Genomic DNA, 17,380 nt, shown 5'->3' on the forward strand with positions numbered 1-17,380 from the left:
TGATACTTCTGCATTCAGTCTTGTGATAGGTTGTTTCATTTGAAATATGAAAAGAAAACCGTAGGTACAGGGTGTAATAGGAATACTTAATAGCCTTTTAGATGATTGAGGGTGTTCTGCTTTGGTGTTACAACAAAGGTCAACAAACAGTACTTTCTTAAAGGTCAGTTTGCAACAAGCAGCTGAAACAGTTATCTGTCAGGTTTTTTTTGCCCAGTCTGTTACTTTAAAATCCACTGGTCGGTTTTGCACTTGAATGGAACTTTTGCCCATCATGCATGATTGGTTACATCATGCACGGACTATGGAAAGCATTGGTTCACAGAGTTTGCAAACGTTGGTACATTTTATGATACAGTATCTCCCCCCAAATCTGTTACTGTTAGTGTGTTACTGCTAATCATCAGTCTTTAAGTATTGCAAAGATGCTCACGGTGCAGGATATGTTTTCCAAAATTCCAGTTTTCACTTGAAATCTCTAATTCTGGAAGTGATAGGCACAGCTTTACTCATTTCTGAGACAATTTGTCAGGTGTACATGTAGAAATAACTAGAATTTGTCATTCTTTCAAGTAAAATAGTGTTGCTCCTTGAAGACCGTGGCTAGTTCACCTTGCATCTGCTCACAGAAGTGCTTTTCAGTGAGGCAACCATTGTGTTTCAGTGTGACCCGGAAGTGCTTTATACACACTTCCATTTTGTTCCACAGAATATTTAAAAGATGTGGACTCAAAGGTCACGATTTAATAAAGTTAGTGACTTTTAACTGCTGCATTGAGGATGGTAAGTGCAACTGGATTTTTTTTTTTTTCTGGCAATGCATGGTGGTGAAGAATACAATGGCTACTACTACACATTGTTGTCACTGTCTTGATATATACTAAGAAGCCAAGAATTTTACCCGCCACTGCTATTGCTTCATTATATAAATAGCATCAGATTAAAATGGGCAAATAACATGCTAATATTGTGATGAGAGTAGTTTTGAACTCGCAGACCCTCTGAAAGGGTCCTAGGGACTTCCAGAGGTTGATGGACCATGCTCCAAGAACCACTGCTCTGGTGTTCATCCACTTTGGGAACAGGTAGGGGTTGTCATAAATAGTAGCAAAGAAAGAGGGAATCTGTACTTGTATTCCTTTGTCTTCTAAGTTTTGATCTTACTCCAGATTTTTTTTTTTTTTTAACTCTACATAGATCTGTTAATTGTGGGACATTTTTAAGATAAAGAGTACTGGGGCGCCTGGGTGGCTCAGTTGGTTGAGCGTCCGACTTGGGCTCGGGTCATGATCTCACAGTTCGTGGGTTCGAGCCCCGCATCCGGCTGTGTACTGACAGCTCAGAGCCCAGAGCCTGCTTCCGATTCTGTGTCTCCCTCTCTCTCTGCCCCTCCCCCACTCACATTCTGTCTCTCTCTCTCCTTCAAAAATAAACATTAAAAAAAAATTTTTTTAAAAAGATAAAGAGTACTATGTATGTAGTCTTTAAGTTTTAAAATCATAAAAAAATACAAAATAATTGTAAACTGACAAGCCCTTTCTTGTCAATAATACCATGAATTCCTTCACATTTTGTTCATTCAGTTCTCACAACACCCTTATGGGTGTTATCTCTTAATGTTATCTTTGTTTAATAGACTGTTTGGCAGACTGTCCTTCCCAAAATCACAGAGTAGAAGCAAAGAGATTCGTGATTTGAGACCACAGTGCTCATTACAGGACTGGTTGCCACCAGCCATTGAAGTATGGTATAAAGAGAGTCTAAATTCCAGAGTTGAGTGAAATTAGATTGAAAGCCCTCTTCTCCACTTAGTAACTTTGTGACACTGGACATGGTACTTAGCCTCTCTAGTCCCTAATGTCCTCATCAATAATAGCAGGCATTTACTTTATGGAATTGTGAAATTCTACAATTGTGTGAAATAGACCTTGTAAAGCAGATTTCAGTGCCTACCATATAGTAAGTGTACATTAGGTTTTTTTCAACTTCACCACCATTATTTTTCTTTCTTGTTTTAAATGTGCCTTCACTTTTTGTTGTCTTTTTTTCTGTATGGTTTCCGTTTCTCACTGCATCTTTTAAGAGAATATTTTATTAGATAAGTAGATTGTATAAATAGGGTAAGTCTGTACATGTATTAGATCATCCATTGGTTTCAGAAACAATGGAAATGGAGAAAGATCTGTACATTGCTTCAAATACATGAAGGAAAATTAAAACACTGTACTGTATATATGCTATGTGTTGTGTAGAATTTAGGTTATTGATTACACTATCTTGACTCTTTGTTATATTCAAAAAATGTCCTGTTAGAATCCAGAATGGTTGATCTTTCAACGGATGAAGAGAGTGAAACACATCATTCCCCAGAAAGTAAAGATGATCACAGTTCATCATCCAACAGCTCTAGCTCTCTGGAAGAGGAATTTTCGTCAATAGGTTGGTAAATATTGTGATTTTGGTTAACTTTATTTCTAATAGTATTTTCTATATCAGTGGTTCTTATTATTGGTAACAACTAACTCTAGTGAAGTATGAGGCAAGTACATCATTACTAATGATTGTCTAAGTGCCAGATTTGACTGCTCTTTTCCATTACATGACACGCCCAAGGTCAGACTGCTCGTAAGAGGCAGAGCCAGGATTCAGACCCAGGCAATCTCCCCCAGAACCTGTGTTCTTAACCAGTGTGCTACACTTGGTGATTAATGCCAATATCTGAAGGGTGGTAAGAATTTGTTAGGATGTTTGGGGTACTGGACATAGCAAATGTAAAACTCTAGGGAAGACAGCATAGCATATTCAGAGAACTAAAAATAGTTGTTGGAATGAAAATATTTGGTTGGAGCGTAAGATAGAGGAACAACAAAAAATGCAGAGAGACAAATTGGAGTCAGATAATACAGGATTTGGAGAACTACTGAAAATTTTATGCAAATAAATGGCATGACCATCTTTGTCTTTTAGAAAGATCAGTCCAGTTCAGGGCTTGGTAAATTACCACTTGTGAACCAAATATGATCCATCACCTGCTTTTGCAAATAAGTGTCTGTGGCTGCTTTTGCTCTACAGCGACAGAGTTTAGAAGCTGTACCAGAGAATTGATGGCTCACAGAGCTGAAAATATTTTTCTGGCTTATTACTCAAGCTTAAGGATTTGTAACTTGTTTTGTGCTGTGGACTCTTGTCAGTCTCATAAAGTCTGGGACCCCTTCTGAGAAAATAAAATTATGTAGTTTTATAAAAGAAATAAATTAAAATTGTTTAAATACATTTTTTTTATTTTACACATTTTTTTTTAACATTTATTTATTTTTGAGAGACAGAGACAGAGGATGAGCTGGGGAGGGGCAGAGAGAGAGGGAGACACAGAATGCAAAACAGGCTCCAGGCTCTGAGCCATCAGATCGTGACCTGAGCCGAAGTCGGACGCTCAAACGGACTGAGCCACCCAGGCGCCCCTAAATGCGTTTTTAAACACTTGCAACGTAGTAATAACTGCTTTATCAACATTAAATAACAAACAGTGGCTCTTGTAATTTTTTTTTTTCTTATACAAGTTCACAAGGTACAAAAGTACTTAATGATGAAACCAGTATTAAGAATTGAAACCTAGTAGATAGGTGAGGCCTTGTCTAGATTCTAGATAGAGGGCTGTCCAATAAAACTTTCTTTGATGATGAAAACGGTCTGTATCTTCATTGTCCAGTACATTAGCTGCTAGCCACATAGAGCTGTGGAGCTCTTGAAATGTGGCTGATGCAACTAAGGAACTGGATTTTGAATTTGGATAAATTTAAATGGTCACAGTACTGCTATAGAAGATGGCACATTAGGCCTTTTAAGCCAGTAGTTATAAAGTGTTGGTAGCAATGTCCACCTAAGGACAGAAGACAGTGTTTGCAAATGTGTGGGATAGTTTTTAATCATCATTGTGACTGAGGTATTGTTGGCCTGTAGTGCCCTAGAGACAAGAAATGATAAGTGTCTCTCAGAGTACAGGACAGTACAGCACAGAGAAGAATTTTCCGTTCTGAAATGTGCGTTTCAGAAGCACTGAGAGTTGAAAACTTGTTCTGTGAGGGATACATTTTTTTTTCTTCTGGAGAAAATATGAAGGCATGGGAGAAGTTTGGAGATTGGTACATGGACCAAGGAGTGCATTTATTTTTTTGTTCAGACAGTGGAATTATTAGAATGATCCAGTAGTGAAATTCTGCCTTGATATTGTTGCAGATACAGTGTGTTAGTCATGGAGCATGATCTCAATCTCTACTCCTTAGATAAGATGATATATGTGAAAATTATTTAACTTATAAATCTGCATGTTGTTATTATACAGCATAATGCTAACTTTATTAATTCATTCCATGTCTGGGCAGCATCTGCTCTGTGGGAACCTTTGAGCTAGATGTTGGTGCCTAGACAAGAGAGGATAATACTCTTGAAATTTTACTTCTTTATTGTAGCTTGAGAGAGGATTAGCTTTATGTACAACTAGTATCTCACTGCTGAGTCCATTCTTGTGACTTATTAAACCCCGCCAAGTCATTTGCAAACATCATTTCCACTTCAAGTATTTCTGTTTTTGTATTCATACACTTGAGTATTTGAACCTGAGTATATCATCTTAACCCTGATTTTACAATAAGTTTCCCAGAGGGCTGTAAAAATACACTTGCTCAGCTCCACCTCAGATCAACTGAATCTGAATCTCTGGGATGGGGAGCTTCGGTGCCAGTAAATTACCAAGATCCCCAGGTGATACTAATGTGTAACCAGCATCAAGAAATGCTATATAGCCTGTTGTGAAGGTTTTGAGTCTTAATTCTGTTTTAGGTTCTATTAGCTGTCCCTCCAAGCTTTAAAGACATGTCTTTTTATCTTCATATCACATTAAGATCATTAAAACAGGGGCAGTGCAGACAAGACAAAACACAGAGGCCCTGTAGCTGATGACTACAGTGCTTCGTGATCAACTTTTTTTTTTTTTTTAGTAATTATTCAGCCACTTAAGAATCCAGTGCAATATGTAATTTTCCCCACGTATTTTAACATTATCCACAAGGAAACTATTAAATGCTTTGGGAGGATGGAGAAACATCTGACCTGCATCATTTCCCTGATCTTAATCTATAAATTAGTACTAGTCTATAAAAAGTAAATCACTTGATTTGATATTCCTTGTTCTTAATGAACATACTGATTTTTAGTGATCACCACTTATCATTTCATAATTCAAGTACTTTTTGTTTTCCTTAGGACCGGTGTCAAGCATTTTGGTCAGTAATTTCTGAATTGTCTCTTTTTTTCTGTTTCAAAAGTTGGAACATTTTCACGTCTCCAGGCACATGACCTTTTCTGTTTCTCAAAGAATTTGGATCATGGGTGCCTCGGTGGCTCAGTCAATTAAACATCTGACTTCAGCTCAGGTCATGCATGAACTTGCAGTTCGTGGGTTCAAGCCCTACATCAGGCTCTGTGCTGACAGCTCAAAGCCTGGAGCCTGCTTTGGACTCTGTGTCTCGCTCGCTCTCTGCCCCTTCCCCGCTCATGCTCTGGGTCTCTTTCCCTTTCTCTCAAAAGTAAACATTAAGAAAAAAAAACTTAAAAAAAAAAAAAAAGAATCTGGATCAGTTTGTGGTAAAGTTTAGAACATTTTACTTGAGCCTTGGTGGCTTGAAATCCCTAATTAACATTTTGAAGTGCTTCAAGTAGTGAAAATTTCTTTTCCCATTTTGTTTACCTTAGTATTTTGCTTAAGAAACTGTTCTTTTTCCAGAAAGTTAAGATAAATTTCAGCTTAGATCATGCATGAAGAAACTTGTTTTGAGTTGGAAGAGTCCACATTAATGTGGTTTATACTCTATAAAATAACTAAAACTAGGGGCGCCTGGGTGGCTCAGTTGGTTGAGCATCAGACTTCGGCTCAGGTCATGATCTCACAGTTCGTGAGTTTGAGTCCCACATCTGTGCTGTCAACACAGAGCTTGCTTTGGATCCTCTGTCTCGCTCTCTCTACTCCACCCATGCTCTCATTCTCTCAAAAGTAAACATGAAAACAAAAAACTAATGAACTAAAGCAAGGCTCTATTAAAAGTTGTCACTTAAATATTCTTCAATGAACCTGATTATTTTCTTTACACTTTTTCACTTATTCATGTGGAAATCACCACAGGACCTTAGAGACCGAGTTGGCTGTATGGTTTTAGTCTCTTTCTCACTCCCTATATGCTTGGATGGTCTGGGGTAGGGCAGGGCATAATACAGCGTCCGTCTTTGTGAGTCTTAACTGGCCTCTCCCCCATCATTCTCACGTCTACAGTTCTCATTGACTCAGCAACTCCATGTTCAGCTCTCCACATCCCTACTCCCCTCACAATCTCAGAGCTTCTGGAAATGAGAAATACCCCTCAACAAAAAGTCAGCAACAACGTCCGATGAATAAGAGAACTCAAAGATAAAATGAAGTGGTATCAGTATATTTTCTGAAACTTCTAGACTTGGTTAATTTTCTGATTTACATTTAATCTCTATAAAAATAATTTTCTTTCATAATGGATGTAAGTTTTGAGCTGTGTAGTTACATTCTATCAGAATAGTGAAAAAATTAGAAAAATGTGCCTTCTTATTTTATTTAAATACAGGGAATATGTATTTCTGTTGGTGCTTGGTTTTCAGTGTCTCCTTCTTTGTTTCTTTCAGTAAATATCCCTGATGCAGCTTTTATTCAGGCAGCCCGCAGGAAACGTGAATTGGCCAGGACCCAAGATGACTATATTTCTTTGGATGTAAAACATACCTCTGTCATCACTGGGATGAAGAAAAGCAGTGATGAAGATCCTGAGAGTGAGCCTGATGACCATGAAAAGAGAATACCGTTTACCCCAAAGCCTCAAACACTTAGACAAAGGATGGCTGATGAAACAAGTACATACTTAACTTATTTACAATATGTGAACATTAAGGGATTTTTTGCTGGAATATACTATCATGATCAAATCTCCATAAAAACTTAATGTAATGTCTCATATTTTAAAAGGTGTTAGAAGTTGGTTTTTATTTAATACCAATTTGGTCAATGACATCATAGTCTGTAAAAGATAAATCTATTAAAATACTATTACCAAACATAACGTGTAATAATATTTAATATTGTCTGACCTCCACTTGATCTTTTTTGACAGATTAAAAAATTGTGCAGTCTTATTTTTGACATTGAAAACTTTCATTATAACCTTTGTAAAGATTTTTTTTTTTTTAACATGGAAGCATATACAGAGATTTTAGGCTTCATTTATTAAAATCTCCCCTGCTCTAATAAAAAATTTCCTAACCCAATAGTCTTTGGGTCTCAAAGGACTGTTCTCACATTTCTCATTTATAAACAATAATATGTTTTACCAAAATTTTTGTCACTTCAAATAATATTTTTTCGGAATGAGACTTTTGGTTCTTTATAACCCAGAAATTATTTTTCAATATTTAGATTCTCAGGTAGAATTTATAATCTCTGGGAGCACCTGGGTGGCTCAGTAGGTTAAGCATCTGATTCTTGATTTCCGCTCAGGTCATGATCTCATGGTTCATGAGATCGAGCGCAGAGCCTGCTTGGGATTCTCTGCTTCTCTTTCTGCCCCTCCCCTGCTCGTCTGTGGGCTCTTGCTGTTTCTCAAGATAAATAAGCATTTTAAAAAAAGAATTTATAATCTCTGTTAAGGAATACCAAATGTTTCATTTTTTTTTTTGAAGTTTTTTTCTCCATATGTGAAACTATGGAAGTGTTTTTAGTGGGACAGTTTGGTGATGAGTACAGATTCCCAGATTCAGGTTTCCACTTCAGCACATTCCTCAGACAAGTTATTATTAAATTCCTGATAGGAGTGTCCTCATTATAAAATAAGGATGATAATAGTGCTTTCTTCCCTGAATTGTGAAGGATAAGTTAACATATGTAAAGCTGCTAAGCCAGCAGCACATTATAAGCCCCCCAAAAATGTTAGCTGATGCTACTAGAAGGGATAAATACCATTCATGATTTTTTTTTTTCCCCTAGCACCTAGAAATGAAGAAACAAGTGATGAAAGTCAGGAAGATGAAACTCAAGATATTTGGGAACGGCAGCAGATGAGGAAAGCAGTTAGAATCACAAAGGTAATAATTTTTTTATACCATGTGTATTTTCTGTGGCTGCTATAACAAATTATCACAAATTTGATGGCTTAAAATAGACATTGATTTTTCTCACAGTTGTGGAGGCTAGAAATCTGAAAGCAAGGTGTTAGTGGGACTGTGCACTCTTTGAAGACCTAGGGGCAAGAATCTTCTCTTGTCTTTCAAATTCTGGTCGCTCTAGGTGTTCCTTGCTTTGTGACTGCATAACCCCTTGCTGTCTCCTTCACATGGCCTTCTTCTCTGTGCTTCTGTGTGTCTTTTACAAGAACACTTAACGTTGGATTTAGGGCCCACTTAGATAATGCAGGATGTTCCCATCTTGAGATACTTTGCTTAATTACAAACACAGAGACTCTTTTTCCAAGTACGTCATATTCACATGTTCTAGGGGTTAGGACATAGACGTATCTTTTGGTCACTGTTCAACTCACTACAACTTACATACCATGTTCTTTTCCCACTAGATTATAAACATCTTCCACATATTATTAGGCCACTTAAGGGGACCATGTTTTTTTTATCTTTAGTTTTATGGTGACTGCAACGTACGGTAGGTGTGTAAATGTAAAGTTTAAACAAATATGTTTAGAGCAAAACTAATAAAAAAAAATAATTGTTCTTGAGCTCAAAAGTCCTGGATTTGGGTTCTGGCTACACCACTGAAATATATGCTCCGTGAGGTCGACAGTTATGAACTATTCAGTGTTTTATCCTTCTGTGCCTAATGTTGTGAGTGGTCAATAAATATTTGTGAAACTTTGAGCAAATTATTTAATTTTCTTTTTTCTTTTTTTTTTTTGTGTGTGTGTGTGTGTTTATTATTGAGAAAGAGACAGAGTGTGAGCGGGGAAGAGCAGAGAGAAAGGGAGACACAGAATCTGAAGCAGGCTCCAGGCTCTGAGCTGTCAGCACAGAGCTCGATGCAGGGCTTGAACCCAGGAGCCATGAGATCATGACCTGAGCCGAAGTCAGATGCCTAATGGACTGAGCTACCGAGGCTCCCCAAAGTTTCTAAATCTGTTTTTTCATCAATAAAATGGGAAGATAATGTTACCTACATGAGTGGGTGGCTATAAGTCTCAAAATCATAATGATTTAAAATAAAGTGCTGATACATTACATAAAGTTATTAGTTTTTAATCTGTTTAACAGTAATGCTTTGAGGGGCACCTGAGTGGCTCAGTTGGTTAAGTGTCCGACTTTTTTTTTTTTTTTTTTTAAATTTTTTTTTTAAAAGTTTATTTATTTTTTGGACAGAGAGAGACAGAGCATGAACGGGGGAGGGGCAGAGAGAGAGGGAGACACAGAATGAAACAGGCTCCAGGCTCTGAGCCATCAGCCCAGAGCCCGACGCGGGGCTGGACCTCCTGGACCACGAGATCGTGACCTGGCTGAAGTCGGAGGCTTAACCGACTGCGCCACCCAGGCGCCCCAAGTGTCCGACTTTTGATTTCAGCCCCAGTCATGGTCTCATAGTCATGAGATCTCATGTTGGGTTTCACACTGGACATGGAGCCTGCTTAAGAATTTCTCCCTCTGCCCCTCCCCTGCTTGCACACACACAAGAAACAAAGCAAAAAACAGTGCTTTGAAAGATTATTTGCTCTTCTAAATAAAGTATTGTTAAGATCTCCGTGTTATTAAAACTAAGAAGCTAAGTAAAGGTAAGTCTTTGGTTGTAACAATATTTAGAAATCTCTGACCAGAGAAATGATTTAGAGGGCTATTTTTATAACTATAATAGATTTAGGTTCTCCCTCCCCTTTTTAGTAAAATCAGTGTAGCAACAGCATGAAAAAAAAATACTTGGAGAAAAAAACATGTCACAGTCCTTACTCTGCTCAGGTTTGCATAATTCCTTTTTAAGTATTTGTTTAATTATAGGCATAGTGTATATCAGAAATTCCCAGACTTCCCATTCATGGAACCCACAGTGTCTTTAACTTTATTCTGATGCCCTTAGGCCAAAAGAAGTACTAAAGCAATTCCATTTATTGAGTACTTAGGGTGATAGAATTTAATACTATTTATGTCCTAATAACTCAGTAGTCTTTGGAAAAAATAACACTGATAAATTGAAGAAAAAAATCTTTTAATTTCATTTTTAAATAACCACACTTACTAATGAAATGTGTGCACCTCTTGGGCACTGCATGACACCTCAAGATTAGACACTGCCATTCTCCTTTCTAAATTGATTTTCAGTAGGTACTTGCTTTTTATTACATCCACCAAAAACCCACCTTCACTAATAAAACTTCATCAAAGGACTGTAGCACAATCTAATGTTGGAGCTATGAACTAGTTAAAACTAGTAGTTCAGTAAATGATGAATATGTATTCCCTGAAAATATTTAAAACATTCATATTTAAAATGTATATTTAAGGGCACCTGGGTAGCTCAGTTGGTTAAGCGTCCGACTTCAGCTCAGGTCATGATCTCGCAGTTCGTGGGTTCAAGCCCCGTGTCAGGCTCTGTGCTGACAGCTCAGAGCCTGGAGCCTGCTTTGGATTCTGTGTCTCCTTCTCTCTCTGTTCCTCCCCTGCTCATGCTCTGTCTCTCTCTCTCTCTCTCTTTCTCAAAAATAAAGATTAAAACAATTTTTTTTCAAATAAATAAAATGTATATTTAAAGTATTTCATAGCATCCCTTTGAGTTCACGTGGATGCCTTGGCATGTAGTTTGGGAACCACAATAGCATACAATTTCAAATTCTGGTTTGTTTGCTTGACGTGTTATAAATGTTGTCCCCTGTTTCTATTACATAGTTATAACTAATTTTAAAATTGCATAATATGGGGGGCATCCAGGTGGCTCATTTGGTCGAGGGTCTAACTCTTGATTTCGGCTCAGGTCGTGATCCCGGGGTCATGGCATTGAGCCCCACGTCAGGCTCCTCACTGAGCATGGAACCTGCTTAAGATTCCCTCTGTCTCTCCCTCTGCCCTTCTCCCCACTTGTGCACTCTCTCTAAAATAAATAATAACCAAAAAGCAAGCTTTTGTGAAAAGTAAGATTTTGTAATTTGCCTCTTGCATGCATATTTAAAGTTCCATATTTTAAAACTGTGAGAATTATAAAAACGTTTTATTGTAACTATGAAAAATGTCAAAGGCATGGAATTTTGAGCTGGTGAGACATTGGATACCCAGTCTTCTCTCATGCTGTTGATATTTGTAAGATTAACGAGTTTTTTAAAACAATACAAATTTTCATATTTTTAGGGACGAGACCTAGATCTTTCCTACAACAGTGAATCTCAGGAAGTGAAGAAGTTTGATACTTCCACTTCATTTCCACCAGTAAATTTAGAAATTATAAAGAAGCAATTAAATACTAGGTAAGTAGTATTGATTTTAAAATAATTTGTCCCAGACATTTAATAGTGAAAAAAGCACTATGTTCTTTTTAATTGTTAAGTACAAACACTAATATTAAACATACTTGTAGGAAAAAATAGCATCACCTGTGTTACCCCACTAGTACAATTGATTTCCTTTCTATATAGGTCATTTTAATCTTTATAATAGATACCACATGGTTAAAATTCATAAGTATTAAATTCTTATTTTAATATTTTTGTAAGCTTGTATCTGCATTGTTAAATAACCTTTAATTTTTAAAAATAATAAGTTGGGAGTGATGGCAAGATGCCACAGTAGGGAACTCCATACCTCATTTCTTCCTAGAATACCAACTTAGCAATATACAGTCCAAAAAGCCTTTATGAGAACTCCAGAAACCAGTTAGAAAGTTGCACTACCCCAAACAAGCTCAAAGCCAAGAGCCACATTGTAATGGGTAAGAAAAGCCATTTCATTTCAGTGGCATCAGCCACTCTTGCAAGCCCACACTGCTTGTGAGAGAACAAAAAAGCCCAGCTCACAGCCTCTCCATTGAGAGGGAAAAAAGAAGAGTGAAACATACATCTAATGTTTGGGCTTTTGGAGGAACTGCCTGAGGGACTGTTTCCTGCCTTGGCTATGTCAGCATCCTGAATGTCATACCTTGGATATCTGGGGGCCACAGAGAACAAAAGAGAGCTCAGTTGCTGCACACCCAGAAAGCCTAGAGGACTTCAGACAAACACCAAAGGGAGCAAGAGACTACAAACACCTAAAAAACCCACAAATTCATATAGGGAAGTTTCATATAGAAACCCAGAGGAGATGTATTCCTTGTAAAAAATTTGAGAAGACCTCTCCCTGCCCTCCAAATCTCTAGCCAGGCTGATTGGTGATGTTCTTCCACTATATGAAGCTATTTCCCTTAAGCGCATTTTCAAATGTACAAGACAACAACAAAAAATAACAAGAGACGGAGAAATCGGGAAACCTGGCACAACCAAAGGAGCAAAATAAATCTCTAGAACCAATTCTAAAGAAACAGAGATCTATGAATTACTTGACAAACAATTCAGAATAATCTACTTCTAGAAGCTGAATGTGCTGTAAGAGAACACACACAACAATATCAGGGAAACAATACATGAACAAGGTGAGAATATCAACAAAACAAAACTATTAAAAAAAAAATTCTGTAGGCAAACAATACAGTAAGCGAATTGAAAAATTCACTAGAGGGGGTCAACAACCTACTTGATCCAGCAGAAGAAAGAAGCAGTAACATCAAAGGCCATTGGTTTGAAATTACAAGTCAGAGGAACAGAAAGAAAAAAGAATGAAGAAGAGTGAAGAAAACATAAGGTACTTACAGGACACATCAAGCAGAACAATGTACACATTATGGAAGTCCACATAGGAGAAGAGAGTGGAGCAGGAACTTGTCTGAAGATCTAATGGCCAAAACTTACCAATCTGAGAAAGGAAGTAGACATCCAGGTTCAAGCTCAAAAGATTAGAAGGATAAACCAGAGAAGCTCACACTGAGACAATCAAATTTTCAAAGGCAGAAAAAAATTTGAAAGCAGCGAGACAAAAGCACCTTTTCACATAATAGGGATCCCCCTAAGATTATCAGTAGATTTCTCAACAGAAGCTTTATAAGCTGGAAGGACTGGGATGATGTGTACAAAGTGCTGAAAGAAACTCCCAGCCAAGATAATTATAACCAGTAAAAATGTCCTTCAACAATGAAGGAAAAATAAAGACCTCAGATAAGTAAAAACCAAGGGAGTCCATCACCATTAGAATTGCCTTACAAAAAATTGTTATTACAAGTCCTTCAAGGACCGCCTGGGTGGCTCATTCAGTTAAACGCTGACTTCAGCTCAGGTCATGAACTTGCAGTTCATGGGTTCAAGCCCCACGTCAGGCTCTGTGCTGACGACTCAGAGCCTGGACCCTGCTTCGGATTCTGTATCTCCCTCTCTCTTTGCCCCTCCCCTGCTTGCTCGCTCTCTCATTCTCTCTCATTCTCTCTCTTTCTCAAAAATAAATAAACATTGGCACAAAAACAGACACTCAGATCAACAGAACAGAGAACCCAGAAATAGACCCACAAGTATATGGCCAACTAATCTTTGACAAAGCAGGAAAGAATATCCAATGGAATAAAGACAGTCTCTTCAGCAAATGGTGCTGGGAAAACTGGACAGCGACATGCAGAAAAAAGAACCTGGGCCACTTTCTTACACCACACACAAAAAATAAACTCAAAATGGATGAAAGACCTCAACGTAAGACAGAAAGCCCAAAATCCTTGAGGAGAAAGCAGGCAAAAACCTCTTTGACCTTGGCCACAGCAGCTTCTTACACAACACGTTTCCAGAGGTAAGGGAAACAAAAGCAAAAATGAACTGTTGGGACCTCATCAAAATAAAAAGCTTCTGCACTGCGAAGGAAACACTCAGCAGAACTAAAAGGCAACTGATGGAGTGGGAGAAGATATTTGTAAACGACATATCAGATAAAGGGTTAGTATCCAAAATCTATAAAGAACTCAAACTCGACACCAAAAACAAATAATCCGGTGGAGAAATGGGCAAAAGACATGAATAGACACTTCTCCAAAGAAGACATCCAGGTGGCCAACCAACACATGAAAAAATGCTCAACATCACTCATCATCAGGGAAATACAAATCAAAACCACAATGAGATACCACCTCACACCTGTCAGAATGGCTAACATTAACGATTCAGACAACAACAGATGTTGGCGAGGATGCGGAGAGAGAGGATCTCTTTTGCACTGCTCGTGAGAATGCAAACTGGTGCAGCCACTCTGGAAAACAGTATGGAGCATCCTCAAAAAATTAAAAATAGAACTACCCTACAACCCAGCAATTGCACTACTAGGTTTTTATCCAAGAGATACAGGTATGCAGTTTTGAAGGGGCACATGCATCCCAGTGTTTATAGCAGCAGTATCAACAATAACCAAGAATGGAAAGAGCCCTAATGTCCATCGATGGATGAATGGATAAAGAAGATGTGGTGTATGTATATACAATGGAGAATTACTCAGCAATCAAAAAGAATGAAATCTTGCCATTTGCAACTACATGGATGGAACTGGAGGATATTATGCTAAGTGAAATTAGAGGAAGACGAATATCATGACTTCACTCATATGAGGACTTTAAGAGATAAAACAGATGAACATAAGGGAAGGGAACAAAAATAATATAAAAACATGGAGGGGGGCAAAACCTAAGAGACTCTTAAATATGAACAAACAGAGGGTTACTGGCGGGGTTGTGGGAGGGGGGATGGGCTAAGTGAGTAAGGGGCACTAAGGAACCTACTCCTGAAATCATTGTTGCACTATATGCTAACTACCTTGGATGTAAATTAAAAAAAAAAAAAGTTGAACAAGAATTAAATAACAGAAAGCTTATATTTGAGTTCTATGTCTTTGACTCAATAAGTAACCTTAACCAGATCATTTTTCCTTTTTATGTTTTAGTTTCTGTTAAAAGAAGGATATAATCTGTATATGACTTAGGTCATAGATGGGATCATGATGTGAAATCGTTTATTACAACCATAAGAGACTCTTAAATATAGAGAACAAACTGAGGGTTGATGGGGGGAGGCAGAAAGGTTGATGGGAGGGGAGAGGGGAAAATGGGTGATGAGCATTGAGGAGGGCACTGGGATGAGCACTGGGTGTTGTATGTAAGCAATGAGTCATGGGCATCTACCCCGAAACCAAGAGCACACTGTATACAGTGTATATTAGCCAACTTGACAATAAATTACATTAAAAATATAATAAAATAATAATAAATAAAAAACAGACAAATATTAGAATTTTTTTTAAAAAGAGAGTCCTTCAAGATGTGACTAAAAGGGCTGCCATTGGACATGTCCCTCCTCGGCGCAACTTGAACACTTGAACCCAGCCATGGGTCACTGCTAGAGCAGTGAGAATAAGGACTGAGATAAAGATCAAGAGGAGCAGTTGCTACTGCTTGACCCTAGAAGCCCGCCTACCAAAGCCTTCAATGGAGCTGAGCCCAACTACCAGCCTGCCTTCCACTCACATAGATGAGCAGGCCCTGCTCTCCCCATGCTTGCTAAGGGAGCCAGCAATATCATTGACGTGTCTGCTACAGACTCCCAGGGCATGAAGCAGCACAAGTACACGGGCCAGGCAAGGGAGTACGGCACCCACTTGGCTGTGCTGAGCAGCCTAACCCACTGGAAGAAGCTGCTGCCGCTGCCATGTCTTACCAGCCAGTCCCAAGTGCTGGCCAGCAAGCCCATCTCCTTTTCTGACTTGCAGTGGGTCTCCAGGATAGCTGCTTATGCCTACAGTGCACTTGCTCAAATCCAAGCAGACGCGAAAGAGGAGCTGATTGTATAGTTTGGGATCCCATGAAGAGGGAGATTCTTGGACTGCTCTTTTTTTCACCTGTCTCTACCCTGCTTCACTGTAGTTCAAGTAGTACCTAACTTCTGTACCCTAGTTTCACTGTAGTTCAAATAGTACCCTAATCTGGTACTAATCACAGAGAAGAGTATGGAGAAGGAGAAGAGTGAGGCTGGAAGTCTGAGCAAGTGAGGATGGGGCAAGAGAGGGTAAAACCATTTGGGACTGGCATTCAAAGCCCTGGCTAGGGATGTGTGGGGGTTAAAAGGTTAGGACTTAGCGTTCACTGTCACTGGGAAGGTAGAGGTACCACTGTGAAGTGATCCCTAGGGGGACTATGGGAGCCCCTTTCTACCCTTTCTCTTGGCCTCACTCCTGTCCCCCTCTCCATGACTTAGTATTCACATGCACCTCACTAGGGTTTGTGGCCAGGGTCTGGACAAGCTTGAATGTGAATTAATTTTGTATTTCTAGCACCTTGGGTTTTTACATGTTTGGGATTCTGGTTTGGTTTATCACCCTGAATAAAGGAAGTGTACTTAAAAAAAAAAAAAAGTCCTTCGAGTTCAAATGGAAGGAGGCCAGCCAGTAGCATGAAGCATATGAAAATCTAAGGCTGTCTGGGATGCCTCACTAGCTTAGTCAGTAGGCGAGCATGCAACTCTTGATTTCAGGGTTGTGAGTTCAAGTCCCATGTCTGGTGTAGAGTTTACTTAAAATAATAATTTGACACAGCTTTGGTTTAAAATACATATATATAAAGCTGGTAAAGATTAAGTATGTAGACAAATAGAGAATCATGTAGTATTCTAAGGGTGATGTAAAAATCAGTTCAGGTATAAAATTTAAAAGATAAACACAAAAAACTATAACATTGTTAATGAATAAGAATTGTTTAAATATGATTTGGGACATCAGTAACAAGTGGAGGAAATAAGGAATAAGAATTTTTGTATGTGACTGAAGTTGTTATCAGCTTAAAATAGATTATTAGAACTATAAGATGTTTTTTGTAATCCCCATGGTGTGTGCACACACACAAATGTATAGAAGCACAAAAGAAAATGAGAAAAGACTGAGGGCATGTCACTACATGTCAAAACAAATTCAAAACAAGAGAGGAAAAGGCACAAAATAACTACAAGCTAGAGAACAATTTACAGGGGTACCTGGGTGCCTCATTGAGCATCCGAATCTTGATTTTGGCTCAGGTCATAATCTTACAGGTTCATGAGATTGAGCCTCACATTAGGCTCAGCATCAACAGCAGGGAGCTTGCTTGGGATTCTCTCTCTCCCTCTCTCTGCCCCTCCCCCAGTAGTGTGCATGGGTGCTTTCGCTCTCAAAATAAACTTAAAAAAAAAAAAAGCAGTTTATAAAATGGCAATAGCAGGTCCTTCTGTATTAATATTACTTTACAGTCAAA

General features: G+C 38.4%; 1 protein-coding gene and 1 pseudogene across 8 annotated transcripts in view; both read left to right on the plus strand.

Moving 5' to 3' along the window:
• Window positions 1-17,380, plus strand: part of GCFC2 (GC-rich sequence DNA-binding factor 2) — a 54,028-nt gene that overhangs the window by 1,135 nt on the left and 35,513 nt on the right. For 7 of the 8 annotated variants that reach the window (XR_005785497.1, XR_005785498.1, XR_005785499.1 and 4 more), the window contains exons 2-5: window positions 2,314-2,439; window positions 6,706-6,930; window positions 8,057-8,154; window positions 11,401-11,516. Coding sequence is in view for 5 of the 8 variants with exons in the window: in XM_040458394.1 (XP_040314328.1) it covers window positions 2,314-2,439; window positions 6,706-6,930; window positions 8,057-8,154; window positions 11,401-11,516 (565 nt within the window). In the remaining 3 variants the exon portion in view is untranslated. Of the gene's footprint in view, window positions 1-2,313; window positions 2,440-6,705; window positions 6,931-8,056; window positions 8,155-11,400; window positions 11,517-11,865; window positions 13,060-17,380 lie in introns of those variants that run through there. The other variant, XM_040458396.1, reaches the window with a different exon arrangement.
• LOC121019200 (ragulator complex protein LAMTOR1-like) lies at window positions 15,394-17,201 on the plus strand (annotated as a pseudogene).

The sequence above is a fragment of the Herpailurus yagouaroundi genome, unplaced genomic scaffold (genome assembly GCF_014898765.1).
Source record: "Herpailurus yagouaroundi ecotype Mexico unplaced genomic scaffold, PumYag 221, whole genome shotgun sequence".
NCBI classification, from domain to species: domain Eukaryota; kingdom Metazoa; phylum Chordata; class Mammalia; order Carnivora; family Felidae; genus Herpailurus; species Herpailurus yagouaroundi.